The sequence below is a fragment of the Theobroma cacao genome, chromosome 3, assembly GCF_053813885.1.
Source record: "Theobroma cacao isolate CCN51 chromosome 3, ASM5381388v1, whole genome shotgun sequence".
Taxonomy (NCBI): Eukaryota; Viridiplantae; Streptophyta; class Magnoliopsida; order Malvales; family Malvaceae; genus Theobroma; species Theobroma cacao.
The window spans coordinates 32,583,041-32,608,448 of record NC_142641.1 but is presented as its reverse complement, the minus strand read 5'-3'; the positions used below and the strand labels follow the sequence as shown (position 1 = coordinate 32,608,448).

General features: G+C 30.2%; 1 protein-coding gene across 1 annotated transcript; it reads left to right on the top strand.

Moving 5' to 3' along the window:
- The first annotated feature begins 12,312 nt into the window (after positions 1-12,312).
- On the top strand, positions 12,313-15,733 carry LOC18604769 (flavin-containing monooxygenase FMO GS-OX-like 9). Its single transcript, XM_007037401.3, has 7 exons — positions 12,313-12,961; positions 13,170-13,240; positions 13,342-13,500; positions 13,676-13,758; positions 14,405-14,540; positions 14,922-15,095; positions 15,191-15,733. Exons 1-7 carry the CDS (start codon positions 12,409-12,411, stop codon positions 15,386-15,388), a joined length of 1,374 nt encoding a protein of 457 aa, XP_007037463.3. The 5' UTR covers positions 12,313-12,408; the 3' UTR covers positions 15,389-15,733.
- The last annotated feature ends 9,675 nt before the right edge of the window (positions 15,734-25,408 follow it).

Here is a 25,408-nt window from a genome sequence, read left to right as displayed (position 1 = left end):
AACATACTAGGAAATTTCTCCTGCCTGTAAGAATACTCAATAGATGCAGTACGTTTAAAACAATTACAGCTCGTACATATTTTAGATGTATTGCAGATTTATATTTGGGACAAATACCTAAGATGGTTAGTTGGATCTATATATGTTTTAGCAAAATTTAATTTTAACAATTACTTTGACAATGACCATAAACATCAAATCTTAATTTTTATATTTATAATGAAAGTTTGCTTAAACGTCATTGTAATTTACCCTTTACAATGATCACGAGAATTAAATTTAATCGAAAGCACAATAATATATTCTGTTTTGAATTTTCCTTTGAAGATTCTTTATTTTCATATATAAATAATGTTTAATTCTTAATATTAGACAAACAAAATTTTGATCAATTTGTTATGATATTGTCAATAACTATAATTTTTACACAGCTATCTGCTCATTATCAAAGATTTAAAATTTAAACCTTGTTAAAATTCTATTTTTAAAATTAATATATTATATAAGGTATGAAAACATTTTATTGAATCAAAAAAAATTTATTTATCTGTATAAGGGCAACCTAAAACCTGAAATAACTTGAATAGATTCAAATTATTTTTGTGCAAAAAGAATAATATTGCTATAATTCAAAACACCCAATAAACTTTATAAGTTGCCTTCATTGACATTGTTGAGGTTAATTATGAAACGAGGAGGGAAAGTATTTTGGTGAAATTAGTGACGTAATTATGGAAGTTAAGTTGTTAATTATTGTTTAAATTAATTTGAATCGTATTGAGTTATACCAACGTATTCTTGCATTGTGATTATTTTTTGATATTAATTGCGGTTCTCGTGATAGTGATTTTGTTTCAATGAGAGTCTAAAAGGAAAAAAATTAAATTAAATAATTTAAGATGAGATAAATGAAAGCAACTAAATAATTTAATTGCTAATAAAAATAAGTATAATGATCTTCAATAATCATTTATAGCACTTTAAGAGTTCACACTTCAATATAGAAAATATATATTCGATTTCAATCCTAAAAGATCAGCACCATCACACCTCCCAAAATATCATTCATATATATATATCCTATTAAAGGTCTTGTCCATGTAAAGGTTTTACTTTCATATTTTGGTTCAGTTGAAACGTCACATACAGTGATACAAAGCTTTCATTCAGTCATTTCGGAAATTGTGGTGGAGAAGTTGTGAAAGGCTCTAGTAATCTTCTCTAGTAAGGAACTTTATAGAATGGCCTAGAATTTACTTTCTTCTTTTCATCGTTCCACTATTCACGTCCATTAAATAATAGTATGCTCCTTTTTTTTCCAAAAAAAAAAGGCGATAGTATGCTCCCTTCAATATAGAATTACCCATGAATCGAGAAAAAAAAAGATAACCATGAGATTAAATTTTAATCATCTTTCGTCATTACATAATGAGAGATGATTTTTTTTTTCATTACATAATCACATTTTTTAACCCAAGATATATCAAATTCTAAGTATTTCAATATTTTTATTTAAAATCATTACGATCACAAAATGAACCGTCATTTAAAATGTTAGAAATCAATAGGGTAACCAGAATCTTGGAACAATTGGGGAGTACTTCGAAACGAGACAGGTAGTATCCTTGTCATTTTTTGAGGTCATAATGGTATTTCGGATGCTTATGCAATTGAGGTAAATGCTATAAAAATAGCATTGTAGTTGTTTTCCAAGTCACCCGGGGTTGGTCAAAAAGCTCTGGCGGTGGAGTCGGATTCAAAAATTGCAGTTTCATGGGTCCTAAGTCCGCTGAAAAGACCGTAAAAATTTTGAAAGATCATTCAACATATTGATTAATTATATGATGTGTAGACACTAAAAAATAATAAATAATAAATAATAAAGTAAAAAATAAATATATAAATATAAAATATAAAAAATATGTAAATAATTAAAAAAAAAGAAAAGAAAGGTACGACTGGCAAGGTGCGAACGCACCCTGTCAGGCACCACCTTCACCCTGCCAGACGAGAAAAATTAGCGTCTGGCAGGGTAGTGGAAGCACTACACTCAGCCAAAAGCCGAGTGTATAAAGTACTGTAGCATTCAAAAGGAAAGAGGGGGGGGGGGGGGGCATTCAAACTCGAGCAAAATCCCGAAACAACTTGCAAAAAACAAAAAAAAACCCTAAAAATCCTAGCAGCCAAGAAACCACAACAAAAAAAAATTCCTAAGTTCTCTAGCAGCCCGAGGAATCCACAGAAAAATCAAAAAAATATACCAAACAATACCCAAATATATAAAAAAATGTGTGCAGTGAGAATGGGTGGTGCCGCCGGCTAGGGAGTAAACTAGAGAGAGAGATTCGAGTCTTTGGGTTGGCTTAATCGGCGTCGAAGTGAGAGAAAGGTTCAAATCGAAGGTGAGAGAGAGTTTTGGCGTCGACGATAGAGTGGGAAGAGAGAGAGAGCTGCTGGCGGCTTGGTAGAGAGGAGGGGCCCGATAGCCGGCAAAGGGACAGAGACAGCTTTGATTTTTAGGAGCCGACAAAAAGAGAGAGAAAGAGCTCGATTCTTGGGTGGTCTATCAAACCCTGCTTTGTAAAATAATTATAATGTCATTCACATGCTCGATAGAATGTTTGTATATTTAGGAAGTTCGAGAAATCGTTAAAAGACGATATTGCCCCTAATGGTATCATTAAGTCGATTAAGCCTCGAACTAGTTCAAATAGGAATTTTAAGGAGAAATTAAGAGTTTCACAGTTCAGGAATGACTCAAAATGGTAATTTGGAGTTCGAGGATCAATTCGGAGTCAAACCGAAATTTTCACTATCTAAAGGCAAAATCGTAATTTTGCCACCCGAGGACAAAATTGAATTTTTCGAGAGAATTTAGATCAAATTTGATTAAATGGAGCATGATATGAGTATAAGGAGTGAAAATTATGCATTTTGGTAATTTTTCAATTTTTGGGACAAAAATGTAATTTTTCACTTTACGGGGGCAAAAGTGTAATTTTTAAAAAATTTGCTCCACCAAAACTTTGAAAAAGTCTAGAAATTTCATGGAAGACATGGATAAGTGAAGAGGATTGAGTGGTAGAAAAAGAAAGTCAAAAAGAGGGCTAGAAAAAAATAAAATAATAAAATATTCAAAAAGTAAATAAAATAATAATATTTTATTAAGCCTATTAAAAGGCTTAAAAGTTTCAGAATTCTTCATTGGGAGGGTCAGCCAAAACCAGCAGGAGAGAGAGAGAAATAAGAACAAACCCTAGAGTGAGAAAATTCAAAGAAAAAGTGTGATTTTTCAAGGAATCAAGTGTTTAAAGGTATAATTTTTCAAGCTTAGCTTAAGATTTATCATTTTCATGCATTTCTCCTTATTTTCTATGGTTAAATTATGTGTTTTGATGATGGATTCAAATCTGATCATATGGGTTTAGAGAGAGAAAGTTGTTAGATTAATTTGATTTTGAACTATGTTAGTGTTTAGTGTTAGTTTAGCATGTTTATGAGTAAAACAACAAGAAAAATATTCATTTTCTCCATGAATTTCTCTAGCCCGAATCTAGCCAATGGTGTGTGAGGATGAGGTTGACTTTATTTTAAGAGAATTAGATGGAAAAATGATGAATTATGAGGTTGAAAATTTAATGGGAATTTTTTGTGCAAAAAATTAAAAATTTTACCCATTAGGGGTAAAAGTGTAATTTATGATCCGAACTGATAAATTGGACCACATTCACAATCATTGAGGTATTGTGGATATAATTGGATAATTGAAATTAAAATGGATGGAATTGGAGTTGAATTGGAGATTTTAGAAATTTACACCGTGTATAGGCGAGTTAGGTCGGACACTGTGATTAAGCGATTGTCCAAACATTTCACACCATATCTAGTGCATACGCATGGATAAGAGCCTGAAATAATATATATTGATTTGACACAAATTATTGAATTTTTTGTATCATGTATTGTGGATAGGTGGTGAGCTATCTGATACGGGTAAAAGACTACACCCGAGGATCGAGAATAGGAGTATATGTACTCCTATTACAGTGAGTAAACTTACTATCGTCTTAATTATCTAGAGTAGATTTATTTAATTGTGTGATTTTATGAAAAAATGGTTTAATTGGAAAATTATTGTGTTTTATGGGAAAATGAGATTTTATAAAATAATTTTATAAAATTTTTGAAAATTTAATAATGATTTCAAAAATAGAGTAATTGGAGACCTATACTATGATTGTGTTGTTTATCCATGATTTTACATTAAATGGCTTATGATAAATGTGGGTATGACTGGTTTTTTTTTTATTTAAAGAATATGTGAACTACTTTGATTTGCCTTGAATGTGTTAAGTGAGCCATGTCATACTGTTGTGATTTTATTGGTGGGTGGATTATAAAGTGGGCACTGCAGTGACGGGGGTTCCGTGGACCAGCCTAATTAGAGGGGCACGGTTCCCAATTATTGTGCTTACCTCGATTGGAGAGGCGCGTAGGATAACTCCCGAGGTAGGATTTGAGTACCCTTCACGCTGGCCACCACGTGAAAGTGGGACTCAGCCAACGCCAAGGAACGGCTGTGTTGTCAGAGGTGAAATGTGTTTGTGTGTGTGACAATAAACAGCCTTGGCGGTCTCGGTAAGATGCTTTCGCGAGGTATCCCCGAGAATGGATTTTTGCCAAGGGCCAAGTTTTTGAAAAGTGCATAAGCCATGTTGAGTAATTGGATGAAATCTAATTATTTATATGGGTTGGGATGAATTATTTTAATTGTCTCCTATTACTCGGCTTTAGATTATTTTGATGATGTATGTCTACTCACTGGGATTTTATAATCTCACCCCTTCTTCCTATACATTTTTCAAGCTCAGAATAGGCAGTAGACTGTCAATTGCATCGAGAAGTAAATTTCGGAGTTGCATCCTAGAAAGCAAGGTTATAGATTTAAACCTTCTCAGTTATTTGGGGGCCCACGTGTCATTGTAATTTAAATTGCATACTCTAGTTTTCTATATTATAGTATGTATAAATTTATTTTATTTTATGTGCAGATAATTAATTTTTGATGTTTCAAAAATATATATATATATATATTGTTTTACATTAAAATAGATAATTTTAATTAATATTTTTATTTTATTTTATTATTCAAAAAAAAAAGGAAAAAAGAGAGAGGAATGGAAAAACTGGTACAAAAGCCTTGCGAGGTCTCGAAAGGTGTTCGGGGGAAGAATGTCTATCGAGGCTTCGCGGCGATTGTCACGGGCTAGATGGGAGTTTCGGGTCGTGACATGGTCGACAAAGGGGAAGAGTGAAAAAGAAAAAGAAAGGAATGGGTAGAGAAAAGGCAAAGCATCTATCGCTAGAGAGAGAAAATAGGGGAGGAAGTGAAGAGAGAGAAAAGAAAGTCAGTTTATATAGCTAGGTTAATGGGTAAAACAACACCGTTTTGCTGGTAAGGAGTGGGAGTTGGAGAAGAGCTCAGAACGACAACGTTTTGGAGGAGGGAGGCTGAACTTTGGTGCAAAAAAAGGCTCCAAACGACACCGTTCAAGAGGGGATAAAATCATTTCTTCAGCTACCCACGGTGCGCATGGTAAAAGGGTTCAGTGGGTCGTGATTCTCCCACCCGGGCTGCCATCTAATTCCAAGTGAGGTACAAAAAAATCACATTCCTTTTATAATTTATTGTGTTTTGAATGGATTGGGTTTATTGTGGTAATTGATGATATATAACAAAACTAAATCATTTTAGTATAATGCTTTAAAATCTTCAAATAGCATTATGTAATTTGGGAAATTAGTGTGAGCAAAAGTGCAAAGATGCAAAGGTTAGAATAATAAGAATTTCATTTTAAAGATGATTAGTTAAATACAAAAATAAAAAAATGAAATAGGTAAGAATAAAAGTAGAGTGTTTTATGATATAAAAAATGGGGGTAGATAAGAATATAGGAGTATATATATATATATATATATATATATATATATAAATTTAAATGTATAATAAGTAATAATAAAATTAGGAAGAAATAGATATTTGGTTATGAAAGTAGATCAAAAAATATATAAATAAAATATATAACAAAACAAATTAATACATTTAATTGCTAAAACTGAATATATAAAATATATACATGTAAAATGTAATAGAATAAAATCGGTAAATGACAAGCAAATCAAAGGAGGTAATTTTACGTAAAATATAGAGTTGATGAAAATGGGATGAGATAATAAATTATTTAATATAGATAAAGAATCATTTAACTTGGTACTGATGATGGGATGGTCGGTTGGGTAGCGAGAAGTCGCAATCCCGGGCCCATTTTTCCTAGATACGGGATCCGAATTAAGACTCCACTAGTATGATGGGAGAGCCTCGATTTTGAGAGCTCGAATTTTTTTGTTATAAATAATAATTTTGACAACACAAAATCTTCAAAAAAAAATATAAACAAAAAAATACTAATAAATAGACAAATAGTATAAACTATCAAGGACGAAATTCCAAATAAATAAGTAGTTTAGAAATTAAACATTAAATATTTAAGGGTACAAACTATAGATTAATAAAAATGTTAAGTAAGAAAAAAAATAATAAGATAAAAAGTGGAGAGAACAAAATAGAATTCAATATAAACATAGATATAAAATTTTAGGCATTAGGCTTGAATAAAAGATTGCTTACAAAAAATAATAATAATATAATAATAATCGAAATATAAAAAAATATAAAAATAATAAATAATATAAAAATAAAAAATAGTAAAAAAATAATAAAATTCTTGTTCACTAAAAATAACATGGAATCATAAATAATTTATCTAATTATAAAAGGAAAATATAGGAGAAATTTAGAATAAAAATGTAAGGTATAAAAAAATAATAATTAGAAATAAAATAGAAAATAAAAATAATAAAAAATAATTAAATATTAATAAATGACCAAAAAATAGATAATTGTATTAGCATAGCATATATATGTTGCATCATTGCATATAAATATTTTTGTTTTCGAGATTAAGCCTCGATGATGGGATCTTCCGAAGATCTTGCGAAGGCGGGTATTCTTCTGAAAATTCCCTAGATGAAAAGGTGTCCCCAGTATGATGGGAGGGCTCGAGAAACATCTTTAATAAAAGGCTTTTGACAGAATTAGGTTCATTATGCACAAAAACATTATTTTTAAAGAAAAACGTACGAAGACCCCGATGATGAGAATTATTCGTTGAATTTGTGAAGGCGAGTTTATCGGATAATTCTTTAGGTGAGAGAGCACCCCGGATCCCACCAATATGATGGGCGGATTCGGGAGAATGTTCTCGATAAAAGGTTATTCGTCCTACATTTTTATCCCACGTCATGCATTTCGTCTTACCTCACATTTGCATTCCATTTTAAGTTAAATAGGAGATAAAATAAGAGAATAATAACTAAGAAAATATAGTGAACTTAAAAATTAAAACCTAATAGGATAATCTAAAAAATGGTACCGTTCATAGAACGAGCGTCTCGGGGGTGCTAATCTTTCCCCAGGCATAACCGTACTCCCGAGTCTAGATCTAGAAAATCGTAGACCAGTTTAAAGTTCTCTTCGACAGACTTAAAATCAATTTAAGGCCTCGTCGATTAGAATTGAGTCATTAGGTGACCAATCGCACCTAGTAAAAAAAAAATGATTGGTGGCGACTCCTAATTTTTAATTTTTTAGAGTTTTCAGATCGCGTTTGGCGGTCGGGTTCCTGGACCCGCACGTTACGACATGATGCAATTGGAAATGTAATGTTTTCTCATGTGTTTAGGGAAGTAAACAAATGTGCTGACCCTAGGGTGTAACCGAAGTTTGATGTTTATCTCATGACTTTAGGAATTTTGACATGTATGTTGGGTCTATTTGTGACATACTTGTATTGTTTTCTGGCAAGACAATTGTAAAATTGGGATGGAAAGATTTTCTAGGTGAATTCTTGCGGGTTGTGCCACCTCTTGTAGTAATCTGTGTAGGTAACAACGAAATGATGGACTTAAACGAAAAAAAGAAAAATAAAGAATTAAAGTTCCAGATCGAATAAAATCCTTATCAGTGTGTGAAGTCTTTCGTAATGAAATTAAATTTGTTTCTCGAGCTGTTGAAACATTACATAGGATCTAGGCATTAACTATAAAACATAGTTTACACATCAATCACCTTTAACATAAAAGTGTAAAAGATCTTGTTCGCCAATACATTACTTTTCACGAAGCCATTAAGCATGGGAAAAGAAAAGCAATCTATGTTTAGCTTTATTTCAAGCTTTCCAACATGATTTGGGTAGTTGGAAGATTTGGTACCTAATAATTTTCTCTTTTCTTGTAATCTTCTACCAAATTTTTGCTGGTCTCTAGGGAAATGTTTGATTACATTACTTTTGACCAGGAAAGCATGCTTTTTGCCCTTCAAGAAAAACACGAATTATTATTACTTCCTACGTGTGTCTCAATGCAGAACACTCTACGATTTGCACTCTAAGTACTACTTAATTGTAAGCTTTAATCCTTCATAATCCTAATCGCATCATCAGATAAACATGTGTTTTTTTCTTTTAATAATTAGAAGAAGGGAGATTTGAACCTTACTCTTAAAGTAGAGAGATTATATACCAACCAAAAAGCTAAATGTTCGGGTGTATATCATCGGGTAAATATGTGTGATTAGCCTAACAATACTATTTTTTTATTATATCTTTTGGAGAGAGGCAAAAGTTTTGGTCCCAGCAGATATTTGAGAACTTATTTTATTTATTTACTTGTTTTTTTTTTTTGCTTGAAAAGATCATAATCAATAATGAGAGTTATCGTGCAAGTTTCCCATCACTTTGATACAAATAGTTATTTATGTGGCAGTTATAGGAGAGACTTATAGACCTATCATTCTGTTGGCAAATAAACACCCAATTACTTGATAGAGTGAAAAAGATCAAAGAATCGGGAAACAAGAGATCCCTTCCTCTTAAAGTTAGTTTGTTTTTTTTCAACAATTATTAAAAATAAAGGCGTTAGAAATCCAAACTCATTTTGTTGTCATTTTATTGTATTGTTTTCTCTTTTTATTTGTTGTGAGCAAGCAAACAAAAACAATTGGTGGAAGCAAATAGGGAGCTAGCTTTGACTATTGAATAAAAATTATGACCTGACCCCTGTTCCATGATTTGTTCATGTTTCCATGGCTTCAAGAAGGGGCATCCGGCCAATTGTGGGGACACCAAGCATGGAGACAAAACTCTTCTTCTTCCTCTTCTCCTTCTCCTTCTTTATTTTCATTTGTTGTTTAACTATATAAACCCTAAATGCCAATCAATATTTAAAATTGATTACAAGAACGTGAAAAGTCTTTCATTTAAATACTTGAAACCTTGAATCATTGATGAAAATAAAATGTAAAATTAACCTCAATGCTATACCTTGTCCTTTATTTATAAATCATCATCATTACTTTACTATAAATTGTTAAGCATTCATTTAGGGGAAGGTTTCATATATATTTATAATTTCGTATTAAACAGATAGCAGTAGGGAGAGGGTCAACGTGGACAAAGGGTTTTTGTAGTGAGGCAATGACATAAGATGAGTCATACTGTATCTAATTTCTTATCTAAATCAAAATATTAGATACTTGATCAACATTCTTGTAAAGTCTTAAATGTCAACGAATATAATGCCTTTATAAAAAAAACTGATAGTAATTATTCATTTGTTGCTCCATGGAATATGCATATATATATATATATATATATATATATATATATATATATATATATATATATATTTATCTTGAAAAGGGTTTATTTGAATTTCATTTTTAAATTAATTGTACGATATATACATATATTACTAGGGTGAATACTCAATTGAAGCATTAATGTATATATAATTGGAAAAGCAAAAAAACAACGTGATTTATTGTAACTCTCTCTCCTCATATTTTATATAAGGGACTATATATGTTGGCAAGACTTTGGACTAATTAAGCTTAAAACTTGATTTCTTCACAAAAGAGCTAATTTCCATAATAATGGAGGGGTATTTAGGTCTAACACAATATAATCACATGAATCATGAATATTGTCTATAAGGTACGTCACCAATTACTTTCATTTTTCATATTAATAAAACTTTATATAATGGCGAATATCTAACACAAGATCCTTTAATTTTTTTGGCCATAAAAAACAAACTCAAGAATCCTTTTCATGTACAAGTTATCACTTTCAATTCAATGAATTAATAATTATACACTGTTACTTGATAAAGCTCCACTTTCAACTTATTAAAAGAAACTATCCTCCCTACCAAAAGGATCCCAAAAAAAAAAAAAAACAAGACTAGTACTATTCCTTTTCATGCTGAAGTTATTCATTAGCTTGAGGATTCAGCAATGAACGAGTTGTTGAAGCAACTGGGTCACTTGGGTCCGAGTTAAGTTAGTTCGACTATTATCTCCTTGTGCCATGAAATTTTGAACTAATTTATACTTAAATTACTTTGAATTTAGATTATTTTTATTTTTTAGAAGGAAATAAAAATAATATATTTATGTCAAAATAATACATGAGAATAAAATTCTCATAACATCACTTAACAAAATTGAAGCACTACCCGTAGAAGTATCCTTGAGAAGCATCGTACCAACAGGGTATTGAAAAGTTATGCTCGTACGAAAATTCGTCAAATAATTAGATTTGCAATATAAATGAATGATACTGACTTGTCATTTTTTTAAGAGGTCGTTAATGGTCTAAATTGATATTTGACTTATCTATTTTCATTTAAATTACCTGTACATCAATTTTGTTGTTCATTGTCAATATTACTTTACGATATCTCTCATCTCACATCATTCACAAATCTCAATAAACACCCCATAATTTTACCCAATATGTAAAATAGTTTCCAAGTTTGATCAAAAAATGGCATTTTCAATTCCCAAAATGATCATGAAGGACACCTCCCCTAGATTATTTTAAATTGACGTTTATTTTGAATGCAAATCATTTTAAGTTTCAAATTATTTAAGTTACGGTAATAATTTGAATTATATTAATCATATTTTGTACTTAAAATTAAATTTAAAATAAATAAGAATATACATAGTTGCTTAATTTAAGTACCAAATGGTTTGGGATTTGGGTTGAAATCAAGTATGAATTGTGTAGGATTTAAGTCTATTTAAAATGGAGTCAAAGTAACTTTCTTTCCTTGAATCCAAGGTGGTGTTGGGAGTGAGGTCAAGTTTTGCCAGCTCACCGCTATAGCTGCGTGCTGTGGGCGACAACCGGCCTGTTACTATCGTCCTGCTGCTGGCTAGTGGAACAAATAGGGCGGTGAAGGCATCTTTGATATTTCTGGTAGAAATGAAGGCTAATTTGCGCTTACGAAAAATTCACTCTGGCCAACGAATTTGAGTGTCCCAAGTGAATCGCCTGCGATTCGGGTCAGTTATCGTCTAAAGCGGGACCAATTTTCTGCATGGACATCAATAATCAATGTGCCAGAGCTTACCATACCTAATTATTTAGAACCTAGGCAAGTTATTTTACTCTTTTAGACTTTATCCATGAATTTCAAGAATTGTTTCATATTTAGTAAGATATTATTAAATGATCACGTCTTGATTATATAATTTAAAAAATTCATTAACATAATAATTTATATTTAAAAAGTTTTTAAGAAAATTTAAATAATTTTTTATTTTTTTATTATATTTAATCAAATATATTTATTTTTATTTTAAATCAAATAATTTTTTATAATTAATTGTTGACACCGACATATCATAATAATGTGATATATTCGTTCTCCAAACATCACATAAATATAAAAAGATAATTAATATTTTAATTAATAATAATTAATTATAAAGTTTTTTAAAAATAATTTAATAATTTTTTTCAAGCATAATACAACCATTGAAAAAAACCAAACTTACTGAAAATCAATTTGTAACGAAAGACAGCTTTCCTTTTATCTGGCAAATCAAAAGGGTTTTCTGCAAGCAAAAATCATAATGTTTGAATCACTTTAGAAAGTAAAAGTTAAAAATCCTAGTTCAAAGCTCGACAAAGCCCAAATCATGATTTTATTTGGTCACGTGTGTCTCCTCGCTAGCAAACCATCCCTATTCCAACATTATTATCTGCTTTTCTTTCTTGCTGTTTTTTTTTTCTTTTATATTTTTTTTACCATTCTAATGCTTGGCTTCCTAAGTTTTCGTGACGAAATTTTCACTATAAAAGCCCCTCAAACAAGGACATAGCTCATACCGAATTTATATCATTCACCTACAAAAAATTCCTGCCAACCACTTTTTTTTTTCATCGTACCAACCTCTTTTGCCACAAGAAAAATCCCATAATCGTGCAGTGTACTACCATGGTTTCCGACCGGGGGCAGTCTAAGAATGTGTGCGTGATCGGTGCCGGACCGTCAGGTCTGGTGGCAGCGAGGGAGCTAAGGAAGGAGGGTCACACTGCGGTGGTTTTGGAGCAAAACCATGATGTAGGTGGCCAATGGTTGTATGAGCCTCATGTAGACATTGAGGACCCTTTAGGAAGGAACAAATTTCTAAGCGTTCATAGTAGCATTTATGACTCTCTAAGGATTGCGTCTCCCAGGGAGATCATGGGGTATACTGATTTCCCATTCTTGATGAAGAAAGGTAGGGACATGAGGAGGTTTCCTGGTCATAACGAACTTTGGTTGTACCTAAAAGATTTTTGCGAGTGGTTTGGGTTGAAAGAAATGATCAGGTTTAATACCAGGGTGGAGTATGTGGGAATGTTAGATTATGGTGAGTTTGGGAAAGATCTAAAATGGGTTGTGAAGAGCAAGGAAAAGAATGCTGAGAAAGTGGTGGAGGAGGTCTTTGATGCTGTGGTTGTGGCCACTGGCCATTACTCTCAGCCTAGGTTGCCCTGCATTAAAGGTATGTTCTCTCTGATCATCTAACTACAAAAAGGATCAAATTTTTTTTTCAAAGAAAAAGTTGATTTAATCCCTTCCGAAAAGCAATTTCATTGAGGAATTTTGTTCACGCTGCTGTTTTGTCAAGATACTGCATGTCCAAGAAAAATCAAACAATGCTTTTACATCCTTCTTGCTTGACCTTTAATTGTTTTTCGTCGGCGCTATAGGAATGGATGCATGGAAAAGGAAGCAAATGCACAGTCACATTTACAGAGTTCCCGAGCCATTTCGAGATGAGGTAATACAAGAAATCAACTAACTTCTTTCTCTGACAAGATCTTGCATCCATAAACTTTTACAATAGTCATCAAGTTTTGTGATTCTTTTGTTTAATTGCAGGTGGTGGTGATAGTTGGGAACTCCCAAAGCGGGCAAGATATCTCAATGGAGATTGTGGAAGTAGCAAAGGAAGTCTACCTCAGTGCCAGATCCCTTGATATTACTGAGGGTTTATCCAAAGTCATTTCCAAGCATCAAAACTTGCATCTTCACCCACAGGTAATTAAACAATTCAAATTGTCAGCTTAAAACAAAGCTTGAATTCATCCTCTTCTGCTGAGTTTTAGGCATATTGCAAAAGTGGGTTTGATGGAAATTGTTTAGTATCAATTTTTGGCATGATGTTTGTTAGTGCCATTTAAAGATTAAAAATCGAGTTGTTTATCCTTTGCAGATGGAGTCCCTTCATGAAGATGGACGGGTTCAATTTGAGGATGGCTCCTGGGTCATTGCTGACACTATCATATATTGCACAGGGTAATGTATTAAGCAAACTAATCAAGGATTATGCAAGCAAAAATAAAAATGAAAGAGAGACTCTTGGAGGAAGTCTATATTATATAAAACCCAACAACAATCTCATTGCAAACTTTCTAACACAAATTAATTAATCTGCTAATTGGTATGCTAATAGGTTAGTTTAAGGTTGATTAATATATGACAGAATTTAGGTTGGATTGAGGGTTAATACAGCGCCAAGATAAACCAGCTTTGTATAACAACTTTTTCTTCTTTTTTTCTGGATAAAAGTTTTTGCGTACCAACTGACCAATAATGAAGCAGACAAAGTGACCTTAAGTTTCCAAAAGAACATAAAAAGTGGAAGAAAGACCAAGAAAAGAAAGAAGGCTTTCCAATTGACCTTATTTTATTCATCCCCAAGCAACCAGAAGATTTGCCATTTTCAAAAGAGTGTCTGATTGGATGATTATTATGAAATAAAAAAGAATCTTCTATTGGAGCCTACTATCACATCCTACCCCTCAAATTTTGCTCAACCAACTTGTTCACACAATAAACAAAGAGTTTTCCGTGTATCTGATAATGATAACATCTTCAATCTTTTCCTTTCTTCTTTTTCTATTTTCCAAAGTAAAATTTGATAATCGGTGTACTTTTGTAGGTATTCATACACATTCCCATTCCTTGACACCGAAGGAATAGTAGTTGTTGATGATAACAGAGTGGGACCTCTTTTTGAGCACACTTTCCCCCCATCACTTGCTCCTTCCCTCTCCTTTGTAGGCATTCCAAGAAAGGTGCACATCTTTTTATTTTCTAAATTCTACTTATTTATTTCAACATACATACTTTCACTTTCACTTTCATTTTTATATATTAAGGGATTTCGATCTTACTTTTAAGCTAATTTCTTATGTTGTGCTAAAGTAGTAGTTTTTTACCAAACATCTGACTAGCTAGCTAGGGTTTTATTTTATTGAGTAAACTAATTACATCGATATCAACTTTTTATCCAAAGAGTTTTTATTTTTATTTTTTGTCAAATTATAATGTTTATGATGTTCTTGGAAGGTTTTTTTTTTTTTTAGGGGGGGGGGGGGGGGGGGCTGTGTTGGGAATAAAATGAATTATTAGTTTATACATTGAGTTGGTTGATTTATTTTATGTGGGTGTTGCAGCTGATAGGGTTCCCTTTCTTTGAGTCACAAGCAAAATGGATAGCTCAAGTGCTTTCAGGGAAAAGAAGCTTGCCATCATGGGATGATATGATGCAGTCCATTAAGGAGTTTTATCACTCAAGGGAACTTGCTGGCATTCCAAAGAGAAACACCCACGACCTTGCAGATTTCGAGGTAATTAATTTACAACATAACATTTATTAATTACTACGTAGCTACCACCTCAATTACATCTAGTACAAATTTTATAAACATTGTTTTCCTTGCAGTATTGTGATAAATATGCAGATTACACTGGATCTCCACATTTGGAAGAATGGAGGAAACAGCTGTGCATATCAGCCTTGGTTAATTCATTTGCCAACTTGGAGACTTACAGAGATTCATATGATGATGATGAGCTGCTTCAAGAGGCTCTCCAAAGTCCTCATTTCACTCAACTTGGGGATGATGCTTTGGCTCTGTAATTAAAAAAAAAAAAAAAACACCCTCTTTGCTTTTGTTTTGGACCACTTATTATTTGATTATCACAAGCACTTTTGTCATCCGGTAGGGGTTCCTGGGAGGATATTGAAGCTCAAAAATTATATGATGGGGGAGAGATTTTGAAATATTTGTTTGTTTTCCATTCCTTGTTTTGATTTTTCAACATAGTTGTAAGGTTATATTGTTGTTAAAAATGTGTAGTTTGTTTTATTGTATGGAGGTATATTGGTTAAATATATATGTCTTCCATGCAATTTGTAAGGGCAAATTGTACTGTTAAAGAAAAGTGCGTCATAAAATCTCATATGTGAGTTTGATTTTTTTTAGATACCTGCTGATTTTTAGTTTGTTTGTTAATTTATTGTATTAAATATAATAATAATAATGAGTAAAAATATATTTTTATCTCTCTAAATTTTAATTATAATTTTATACAAATCCATTTATATCCGAAGTGAACAATTCGCTCTAAACATATAAATAATGTAAATATACTTCTTTACATCAGCCATCCACCTCACGATCGTGAAATGTGCTCCTTGCTGGATCTAGCTGCAAGAATGCTAAAAGTATGGTCGAGATAATTTTTTTTTTTTGAATAGAAGAGAAAAAAATAAAAAAATAAAAAATTATAATTTATATAATGTGATAATTTTTAAAATTAATGAAAGAAAAAATTATTCGAGAAATATTATCACATCATCAAAGTAACGAAAACATTGACAGTTGATTAATGGTTGAATTTATGTGTCTATTAAAAGATATTCTTTTAGGACGGAATGTCTATTTCCAATACTAATGGATCCAAGTAAAATTATAGTCAAAACTTAAGAGGTCGAGTATTTCACCCTAATAATAATAATAATACATTGTTGATGTTATTATTATTAAGGGTGTCGATTTACTAGTTTTTTTTTCTTTTAAGTATTATTTTTTTTACTTTTAATACGTTTCTTTAGTTTGTATTCAATACTATATTTTTAATTTTTTGTATTAAATGTTCACTTAAATGTGTAATATTTCGTAATTAAATGACTTTCGCCTATATCAAATAAAATAATGGACTCACACTATATTAAATATAATTTTTTTATAAATAATTTTATTTGTTATGAATATTTTTATAAATATCCATTTATATTATGTATATATAGATTTGGATGTAAATTAGATTGAATTACGATTAGAATTTAATCCATCTATTTAATCCCTTAGTATTATTTTCATCTTGTAAAATATATCTAGATTGTTGAAGTGGAAAATTTTGAAAGTCGCCACCAATCTTTTTATTTAGGTGTGATTGGCCTCCTATTATATTAATTATATTCGACGAAATTCTAAATTGATTTTAGATCTGTCTAAAAAATAATCATCTGGTTTACGAGTTTTAGAGTCGGGTTCGGGAGTATGGTTACACATAAAAAATGATTAGCACCCTCGTGATGTCCGTTCCACAAACGGTACCATTTAATTATATATTATCCTATTTAAATCCTAATTTTTAATTTTATTTTGTGTTTCCTTAATCATTGTTTATTTTTATTATTCTTTATTTTATTAGCAACTTAAAAATGTTTCATTCTGTTTTATAGGTGTGAAGTGCATATAATGCAATTATGAAATGCATGCCATATATCTTAATAATGTCAAATGAAAATCTTTTATTGAAGATATTTTCCGAATCTGCCTATTATACTGATAGGATCCGAGAATATTGTCTCACTTAAGAAATTATTCAAGAAAACTCGCATTCGCAAGCTCATCAAACAAATTCCATCATCAAAGTAATCATTTGCAAGTAAAAATATTTTTTTCATGAATGCAAACTTTAATACGAGCAAGAGCCTTTTATTAAAGACATTCTTTAAGTCCTCCCGTCATACTAGTGGGACTTGAAGATATTCTTTCACCTAAGAAAATTTTTGAGACCTTACCTCGAAAAGTCCCATCATCTAGACCTTAATTCGCATACAAAATACATCGAGATGCTATGACATTTAAATGATGTGCTGATGGTGCATGACGTGTTATAAATTTCAACATTAATCATTATTTACTACATGTTCGTTGTTGTTGTTATTATTATTTATCATTTTATTATTTCATTTCTATTCTATGCTTTTTTATTTTTTAATATCTTTTTTTTATTAATATCTTAAAGAAATATTATTTTAGATTAAAATAATGAGACTTGAGATTAAAACTCTCCCAACATATTGGTGGAGTTTTAACCAAAATCCCTCACATAAAAAAATTAACTCAAGATTGTGACTTTTTGTGTCCTGACTAAATATTCCATCATTGGTATAATTCAAATAACATATTTTATATTATTATGTATTTTATTTTTTAATAAAATAGCATAAATATTTTATATATTTTTTAGGCATAAATATTTTATATTTCAATTCTAAGTCAATAATATTCTTTATTTGTATTAATTATTATTAACTAATTTAGAATATTATTCGAATTGAGACATGTCAAGACTTAAATATTAAAATCGTCTCATCATACTAATGGGATTTTAATCAAATCCCTCACCTAAGAAAATTAACCTAAGATTGTGACTTCTCATGTCTAGGGTCAACGTTCCATCTTCGATTCAATCCATATAATATACTATTATTATTTTTTGATATTGTTATTATAGACATTTAAGAAAAAATTAAATATTTTATTATTTTATAATTATTTTTCTAAACCTAAATATTCCATATCTTTTATTATGAGAATCATTCTTAGAATTTTTCCTTTTATAGCGTCAATTAATTTAAAATATTACTTAGAATTGAAAGTACAAGTTTATTTATTTTTTTATATTCCTATATATATTTTACCATATAACATTTTATATAACTAAGTATTTCATGAAAAAAATTTGCATTATATATTAAATAAAAAAATCTAAAGAAACTAAATAAATAAACACAAAATAAATATAAAATGAATAAAACTAAAAGGCCAACAAACAAGCCAAGCCCAATAAACCAAAGGATCAAAACCATATCGCAGTTTGGGCTAGGGACTACCCAAGGAACTAGGTCGTATGCAATGGGCTTGCAACTTTTCTTCTTATCCCAGCTCACTGTCCAAGCCCGGCGTGTCAAAGACCCAGCTTCAAAGCAATGCCGTTTCAAGCACAACAAAAGCTCCTTTCTTGTTCCTGATTCTTTAAAACGCCACCGTTTTGTGACAAAACCCTAACCAGAAAACCGTTCGTTCCCTCCCTTTCCTTCCTCCTTCTTCCGGCCTCCTCTTCTCCCTATTCTAAACTTACCTATATCTCTCCGCCAATCTCACAGCCGCGGTCACAACCGTTCACTATCGCCGATCTACTTTCTCCTTTCTAAAAACTCACAACGCCAGAGCACTCCCAAGCTCCTAAATCATCCCGAGCACCTATTTCTTGCTGCATTGCTTGTGCTTTTTTTTTTGTTGCTTTTTTTGTTTGTTTTTGTGGTATAATGTCGACTGCTAGAGAAGAAAAGAAAAAGACTAGGGTTTCTCTGTCTACTTTTTCTTTTGGTTTTCTAGGGTTTTGATTTCTTTTTTTTTTTTTTTCGTTTTTTCTTCCTTTTCCAAAACATTCTTTAGTTTAATTTGTTTTAACTTTGAATTGTTAGTTTAGTCCATTTTTTTCAACTTAACTAAATTGAGCTTGTTTTGATTAACAAGCTCAATAATGTAGACCCAAGCAAGGTCTAACATCACCAAAGGTTTGAGAGACCAAGACAAGGCCGGGAACCTTTGGAAGCCCATTGGATATTTAATTGGATTGAACAACAATCAAATAAAATAAAAATAAAAATATATACATAAATATTAATTATTTATCAATTTATAAATATACACTTGAATAAATTTTTTTCACTCTTTTTAAATACTTACACTCTTTAAATACTTTTTTTATAGTTGTTATCTAATCTTTCGAGTTTTTATATTATTTTATTTTTATCATTTTCAAATTTCAAAAAGATTTTAATTTCTAATCTTAGCAAATCATGTAAGTATTGGTATTATTTTATTTTCATCATCTCCAAGTTTCAAAAGTATTTTAAAGGTTGGTTTTTAATTTCTTATTGTAGCAAATTAGATAAGTGGTTTGATATTTTTTTGGTATTTTCATTTCTTGAAAATCATGCTTTCATTTTCTGAAAATCAATTTTAATATGAATTTTGTTATCATGTAATATTTTATTACTAAGTAAAATAATAAGCTACTAATAAAAAATCATGAATCTATCTACTCCCGTAAATGTATGCAACATCATTTAATAAATATGGTCATAGACATAGAAATGGTCGCCATAATAATTACAATCGTGGTGGTTATATTAATCACTATTTTAATTTTAAGAATACATTTATCTACTAGAAGTGGATGAATAATTTTACCTACCGAAAATAGTTGGATATCTTAGCCCACCAACCCACTAGAAGTGGATAACTTACCAAAAATGGATGCCTTTAACCTACTAAAATCAACTTTAATATGAATTTTGTCATCATGTAATATTTTTATTACTAAGCAAAATAATAAGCTACTAATAAAAAATCATGAATCCATCTACTCCCGTAAATGTATGCAATATCATTTAATAAATATGATCATAGACATAAAAATAGTTGCCATAATAATTACAATCGTGGTAGTTATATTAATCACTATTTTAATTTTAAGAATATATTTATCCATTAGAAGTGGATAAATAATTTTACCTACTAGAAATGGATGAATATCTTAGCCCACCAACCCACTAGAAGTAGATAACTTACCAAAAGTGGATGCCTTTAACCTACCAAAAGTTGATGAATAATTTTAATTTATCAAAAGTGAATGAATATTGAAAAGACAAAAATGAATAGAATAAAAGGAATATAGAAAATATTTTATTATCGATTCGATGTGATATGAAAAGTCATTTGTTACATATTTATTGTACGTTTTAAATTTTATCGAATATCACTGAAAGCTAAAACATATTGTGATAATTTTAGTCATAACCAAGTTGATATAACACTTCAAGATGTTGTTGATTTTTTTGTCCACCTTGAAAAGATATTGATCATTTGATTGATAATGAAAATATGCAAGAATGAAATTTTTTAATAATTTGTTCGTATGTTTTAGTATAAATATATCATGAAGACATTTTTACATGTACTCATTATATTTAAATAATATATTTTTATTATGTGTTTTAATTAATAAATTATGTATTTAATGTTCTCCTATGTCAATTTATAAGTTTCTTATTACGTTTCTTATCTTATTGAAGAAAATATAGATATTCATTTGATTAGATCTAAGATCAATTATGCAAATATATGTCCAACATATAGTGCTACAACATACATTATATTTAAGACAAGAAATATTTTTCACATTTAACAATAAAAGAAGTCAATGCCAACACAATGTATGGTAGTACAAGATTAATAGTAAACTTTGGAAGAGCCAGTATTTTACTACCCTAAAGAAAAAGCTTATAATAGAAAATGTATTATTTTCAACTAAGTTTCAAAGAAAGTTATTAAATTTAAAATATATTCATATAAATGGATATTATATTAAGACAATGAATGAAAGAGATATCTAATACTTCTATATTACATTTATTATCTAAGGTAAGAAGTGTACATTAAAAAAAATTACCCGCTTTGTCCTATAGATTGTATCATACAAAAATTAGAAATGATTGAAACTCATGCTATAGTAAACCAAAAGTTTACTAATAATTTTAATGTTTAGTATGATCAGTTGAACCATTCCGGATCAATAATGATGCAAAAAATTATTAAAAATTCATGTGATCATTTATTGAAAAACCAAAAACAAATTTATTATAACGAATTCTTATATACTGCTTGCTCTTAAATCAAATTAATTATAAAACCATCACTAACTAAAGTTGGAATTGAATTTTTTACATTTTTAAAACATATTCATGGTGATATATGTGGATTCATATATCCACCATATGAACCACTTAAATATTTTATAATTTTAATCAATGTATCAACTAGATAGTGACATGTGTGCTTATTATCAACTTATAATTTGACATTTGTAAGATTACTCGCTTAAATAATTTGTTTGCGAACATATTTTTTTGATTATACAATCAAGATAATTCGACTTGACAATATTGTTGAATTTACGTCCTACGCTTTTAATGAATATTGTATATTAATTCGAATAACTATTAAACAACCTATTGCTCATGTTCATATATAAAACAATATAGTATAATCATTTATTAAATACTTTTAACTAATTGTAAAGTTATTAACTCCCAATTTCTATTTGAAAGCATGTCGTTTTAGATGCAACAGCTGTAAACACTATAATTTTATATGAATTTTAATTTTCTTGTTTATTTTTTATTTCCTTCTATTTTATTTTATTTTTATTATTTATTCATTTTGCTACTTTGTCTTTCATTTTTTTATTTATGTGTCTCTCTTTATAGTCAGATTTAATTAAAAAAGTTCAGTGGGCTTCAAAATCTCAAATTGGGTCTTAATATTATACAGTGATTTGGGTCATGGAAATATAGATTGGCAAACAAGCCCAAAGCAGTTAAGGTAATCTGAAACAGATCAATTACACTAAACATAAGCTAATAAGGGATTAAAACTAAAAAGCTTCAGAACAGTCTGGAAATCAGAAGAACAGTAAATAAATAAAATAAAAAAAAGAAAGAAAGAGGGGAGGGAACAGCTCAGTAGAGTGCGAAAGTAGGGTGCGTTTTTCGCATCTGGCAATAGCCCTCCGTTACCGGGGGCACCTAGGTGGCTGCATCCCCAGCATCTAGGGTAGATATATAACTGTCCCTTTCTCCAAAAATAAAAAAATCCCTAGCAACGAAAACAAAAAAAAAAGAAGAATCCTAGCAACCAAAAATACCTAGCCACAGTTTTCTAGCAATCAAAAAAATCCCTAGCCACAGTTTCTACCAACAAAGAGAAAAAAAAAAGCAAAACAGGTAGAAAGGGAAACAAGAAAATGGAGCAAGAAAAGTTTTTTTTTTCCAAAATTCACGGGGTTTAAGAGGTTAGGATTTTGGGTATCTTGAGTTGATTTCCAATCGGAAGAGAAGGAGAGAAAGAAGAAGTGGAAATTGTAGAAAGAAGAATGAGAGAAAGCTGAAAGGAACGGGTAGAGAGAAGACAAAGCATCTGCTGCTAGAGAGAGAAAATAAGAGAGGAAGTGAAGAGAGAAAAAAGGAAAGCAGTTTATATCGCTAGGTATAAATGGGCAAAACGGTGTCATTTTGCTAGTAGGGATTGGGTGTTGAAGATGAGCTTGGAACGACGCCGTTTCAGGAGGGAGACCTAGCATGTGAAGCAGGCTTGTGGGCTTTCTCATAGTCTGATCCTCTTTGGGCTAACTTGAGCTCAACGTTTGGGGAAAGTTTTGGACCTCTGACTTATTGGGTTTGTATTTTGATATTGATTTAAATTATTTTTTATTTTCAAAGATGATTAATATAGTTTTGTGCAAATGGCAAATATAAAATATAAAAAGAAAAAAAAGAAAATAATAAATATATGTATTTGCACTGTGGTATGAATTTTTGAAGCATTAGGAAAAGAAAATTGTGGAAATCAGAAAATATATATGGATAAGAATAAGAATAAAATATTTAGTAATGTAAAATAGATTTGAATAGATAGAAAAATAATTATATTCAATAACACAGAAAATATAAAATTAGGTAGAGAAAAATATATTTGGTTATATATATATATAAAGAAGAGAGATTTAGGTAGATAAAAAACTAGAAGAATAAATAAACATGTAATCAAAGATAATAGATTTAGCTAGATATTAAATATAAGAAGAGTAAATATTTAACGGTAGCAATAGATCTATTAGATTGAAAATATATATATGTGGAGAAGGAGTGTATATTTGGATATAGGATATGTTTAGAAAGAAATATGAAATGTGGGTCAAGGTGGAATGTTAAACATAATCGTAAAATACATACTTAAATAAGTTTATATAGGTATAAAATGGGAATGAAAGTGATCTAGGAAAAATTAAAATTAAAATATGAAAGGTGTTGAATTAATTGAAATAGATAACCTTGTGTAAAATAGGTAAAGATACAAGTAGGGAGAAAGATTGAAGATAGGATGAGATAAAGAATTATTAATATAAAGAAGATAATTATTTAATTTAATATTGATGATGGGATGTTCCTCCGAAACGTGAGGAGTCGCAATTTTGAAGGAATTTTTCCTAAGCTCGGGATTTAAATTAAGACTCCATCAGTACGATGGGAGGGTCTTAATTTTGAAATTTCGATGTTTCCAATTTTAAATAAACAAAACTTATTATATAATAAATTAGTCAAAATATAAATATAATAAATATAAAAGAACAAATGATGTATATTCATTTAAGTTGTCAAAAGATAAATATAAAGCTATAAAAAATAATAATACTCATGACAATAAATAAATAAATAAATAAATAAGTAAAATATTCAATGATGGGAAACTCATAATAATACATTTATAGTATAAAAGTTAAATATTTAATTATGTAAAATATATAAAATAAATTTATAAGTGTTATAAAAAAGGGAATAGGATAAATAAAAAAAGAGAACGTTGAATTAAAAAATATATACGTAAATAAAAATAACTATGAAAGGAGATATCTTGCTTAAAGACTATAAAGTTTGGGTAAAAAAAAATTATACACCTAAATAACATAGAAAAATATGTAATTCATAATATACATATTTATAAAGAGAAACGATAAAAATGAGAAAATCTTAAAGAAATAACAAAGAAGATATAGGAGGCTTTAGAAATAAAATAATAAATTTTATAAGTACATCACTCAATATTATTGCATAGTAAATGTCATGGCATGTAGATATTTATGTACACGAGTATAAGTCTCGATGATGGGAGTTTCCGAAAGATCTTGCGAAGGCAAGTTTTCTTCGAAACGTTTCTTAGGTGAAAGGATATCCACGAGTCCCACCAGTTTCGGAGAATATTTTTAATGAAAAGCTTTTACTTGTAATAGGTTTGTATTCACGAAAATATTATTTTTTTTTACTAAAACGTGTACGATTACCCTGATGATGAGATTTATTCATCAAATTTACAAAGACAAGTTTCCCAAATAATTCTCTAGATGAGAGAATATCTTTGAATCTCCCCAGTGTGATGGGCGAATCCGATAAATATTCTCAATAAAAGGTTTTTCATCTTACATTATTAGAATTTCATACCATGCCCCTCATGAACGCATCATGCATGTCACACTCGTAAAGTCAAATAAAATATTTTAATAAAATAAAGGATAAAACTAAGGAATAATAATTAAGAAAACATAATAAATTTAAGAATTAGGACTCCAATAGGGTAATCTAAAATTAAATAGTATCATTCGTGGAACAGACGTCATAGGGGTACTAATCCTTCCCCGGGCGTGACCGCACTCCCTAACCTAGTCCTAAAAAATCATGGACTAGTTTAATGTTCTCTTGACTTATTTAAAATTAATTTAAGATCTCATCAATTAGAATCAAGTCAAGAGGTGGTCAATCACACATAGAAAAAAACTGGTGGCGACTCTTAGTTTTTTTTTGCGTCTAGCATTGGGTTTTCGGACCCGCATGTTACGACAAATGACGACTCCACTGGCGAATGCCGAGAGTCGAACCATTCATTGATAATAGGTTACCCAAAGCCTTTAATAATTTAGTGTTTCCTTTAATATTAATAATTTATTTTGCATATTTTTTTTAATGCAGTTATTTATTTCATTATTATTACTTTATTACTTTTAATAATTGTAGGGAATTTAGGATAGAGGGATGTGAGATTATTGATCCAAGATTGGTATATTCCTTCACACACACAACACATCTTACATTCATGCATAAGCCTTCTACCCAGGCTATGTCCATTGTTAGGGGGGGGGGGGGGGGGTTTAGTAGTTATGCTCTCGTGAGGTGATAACCTCC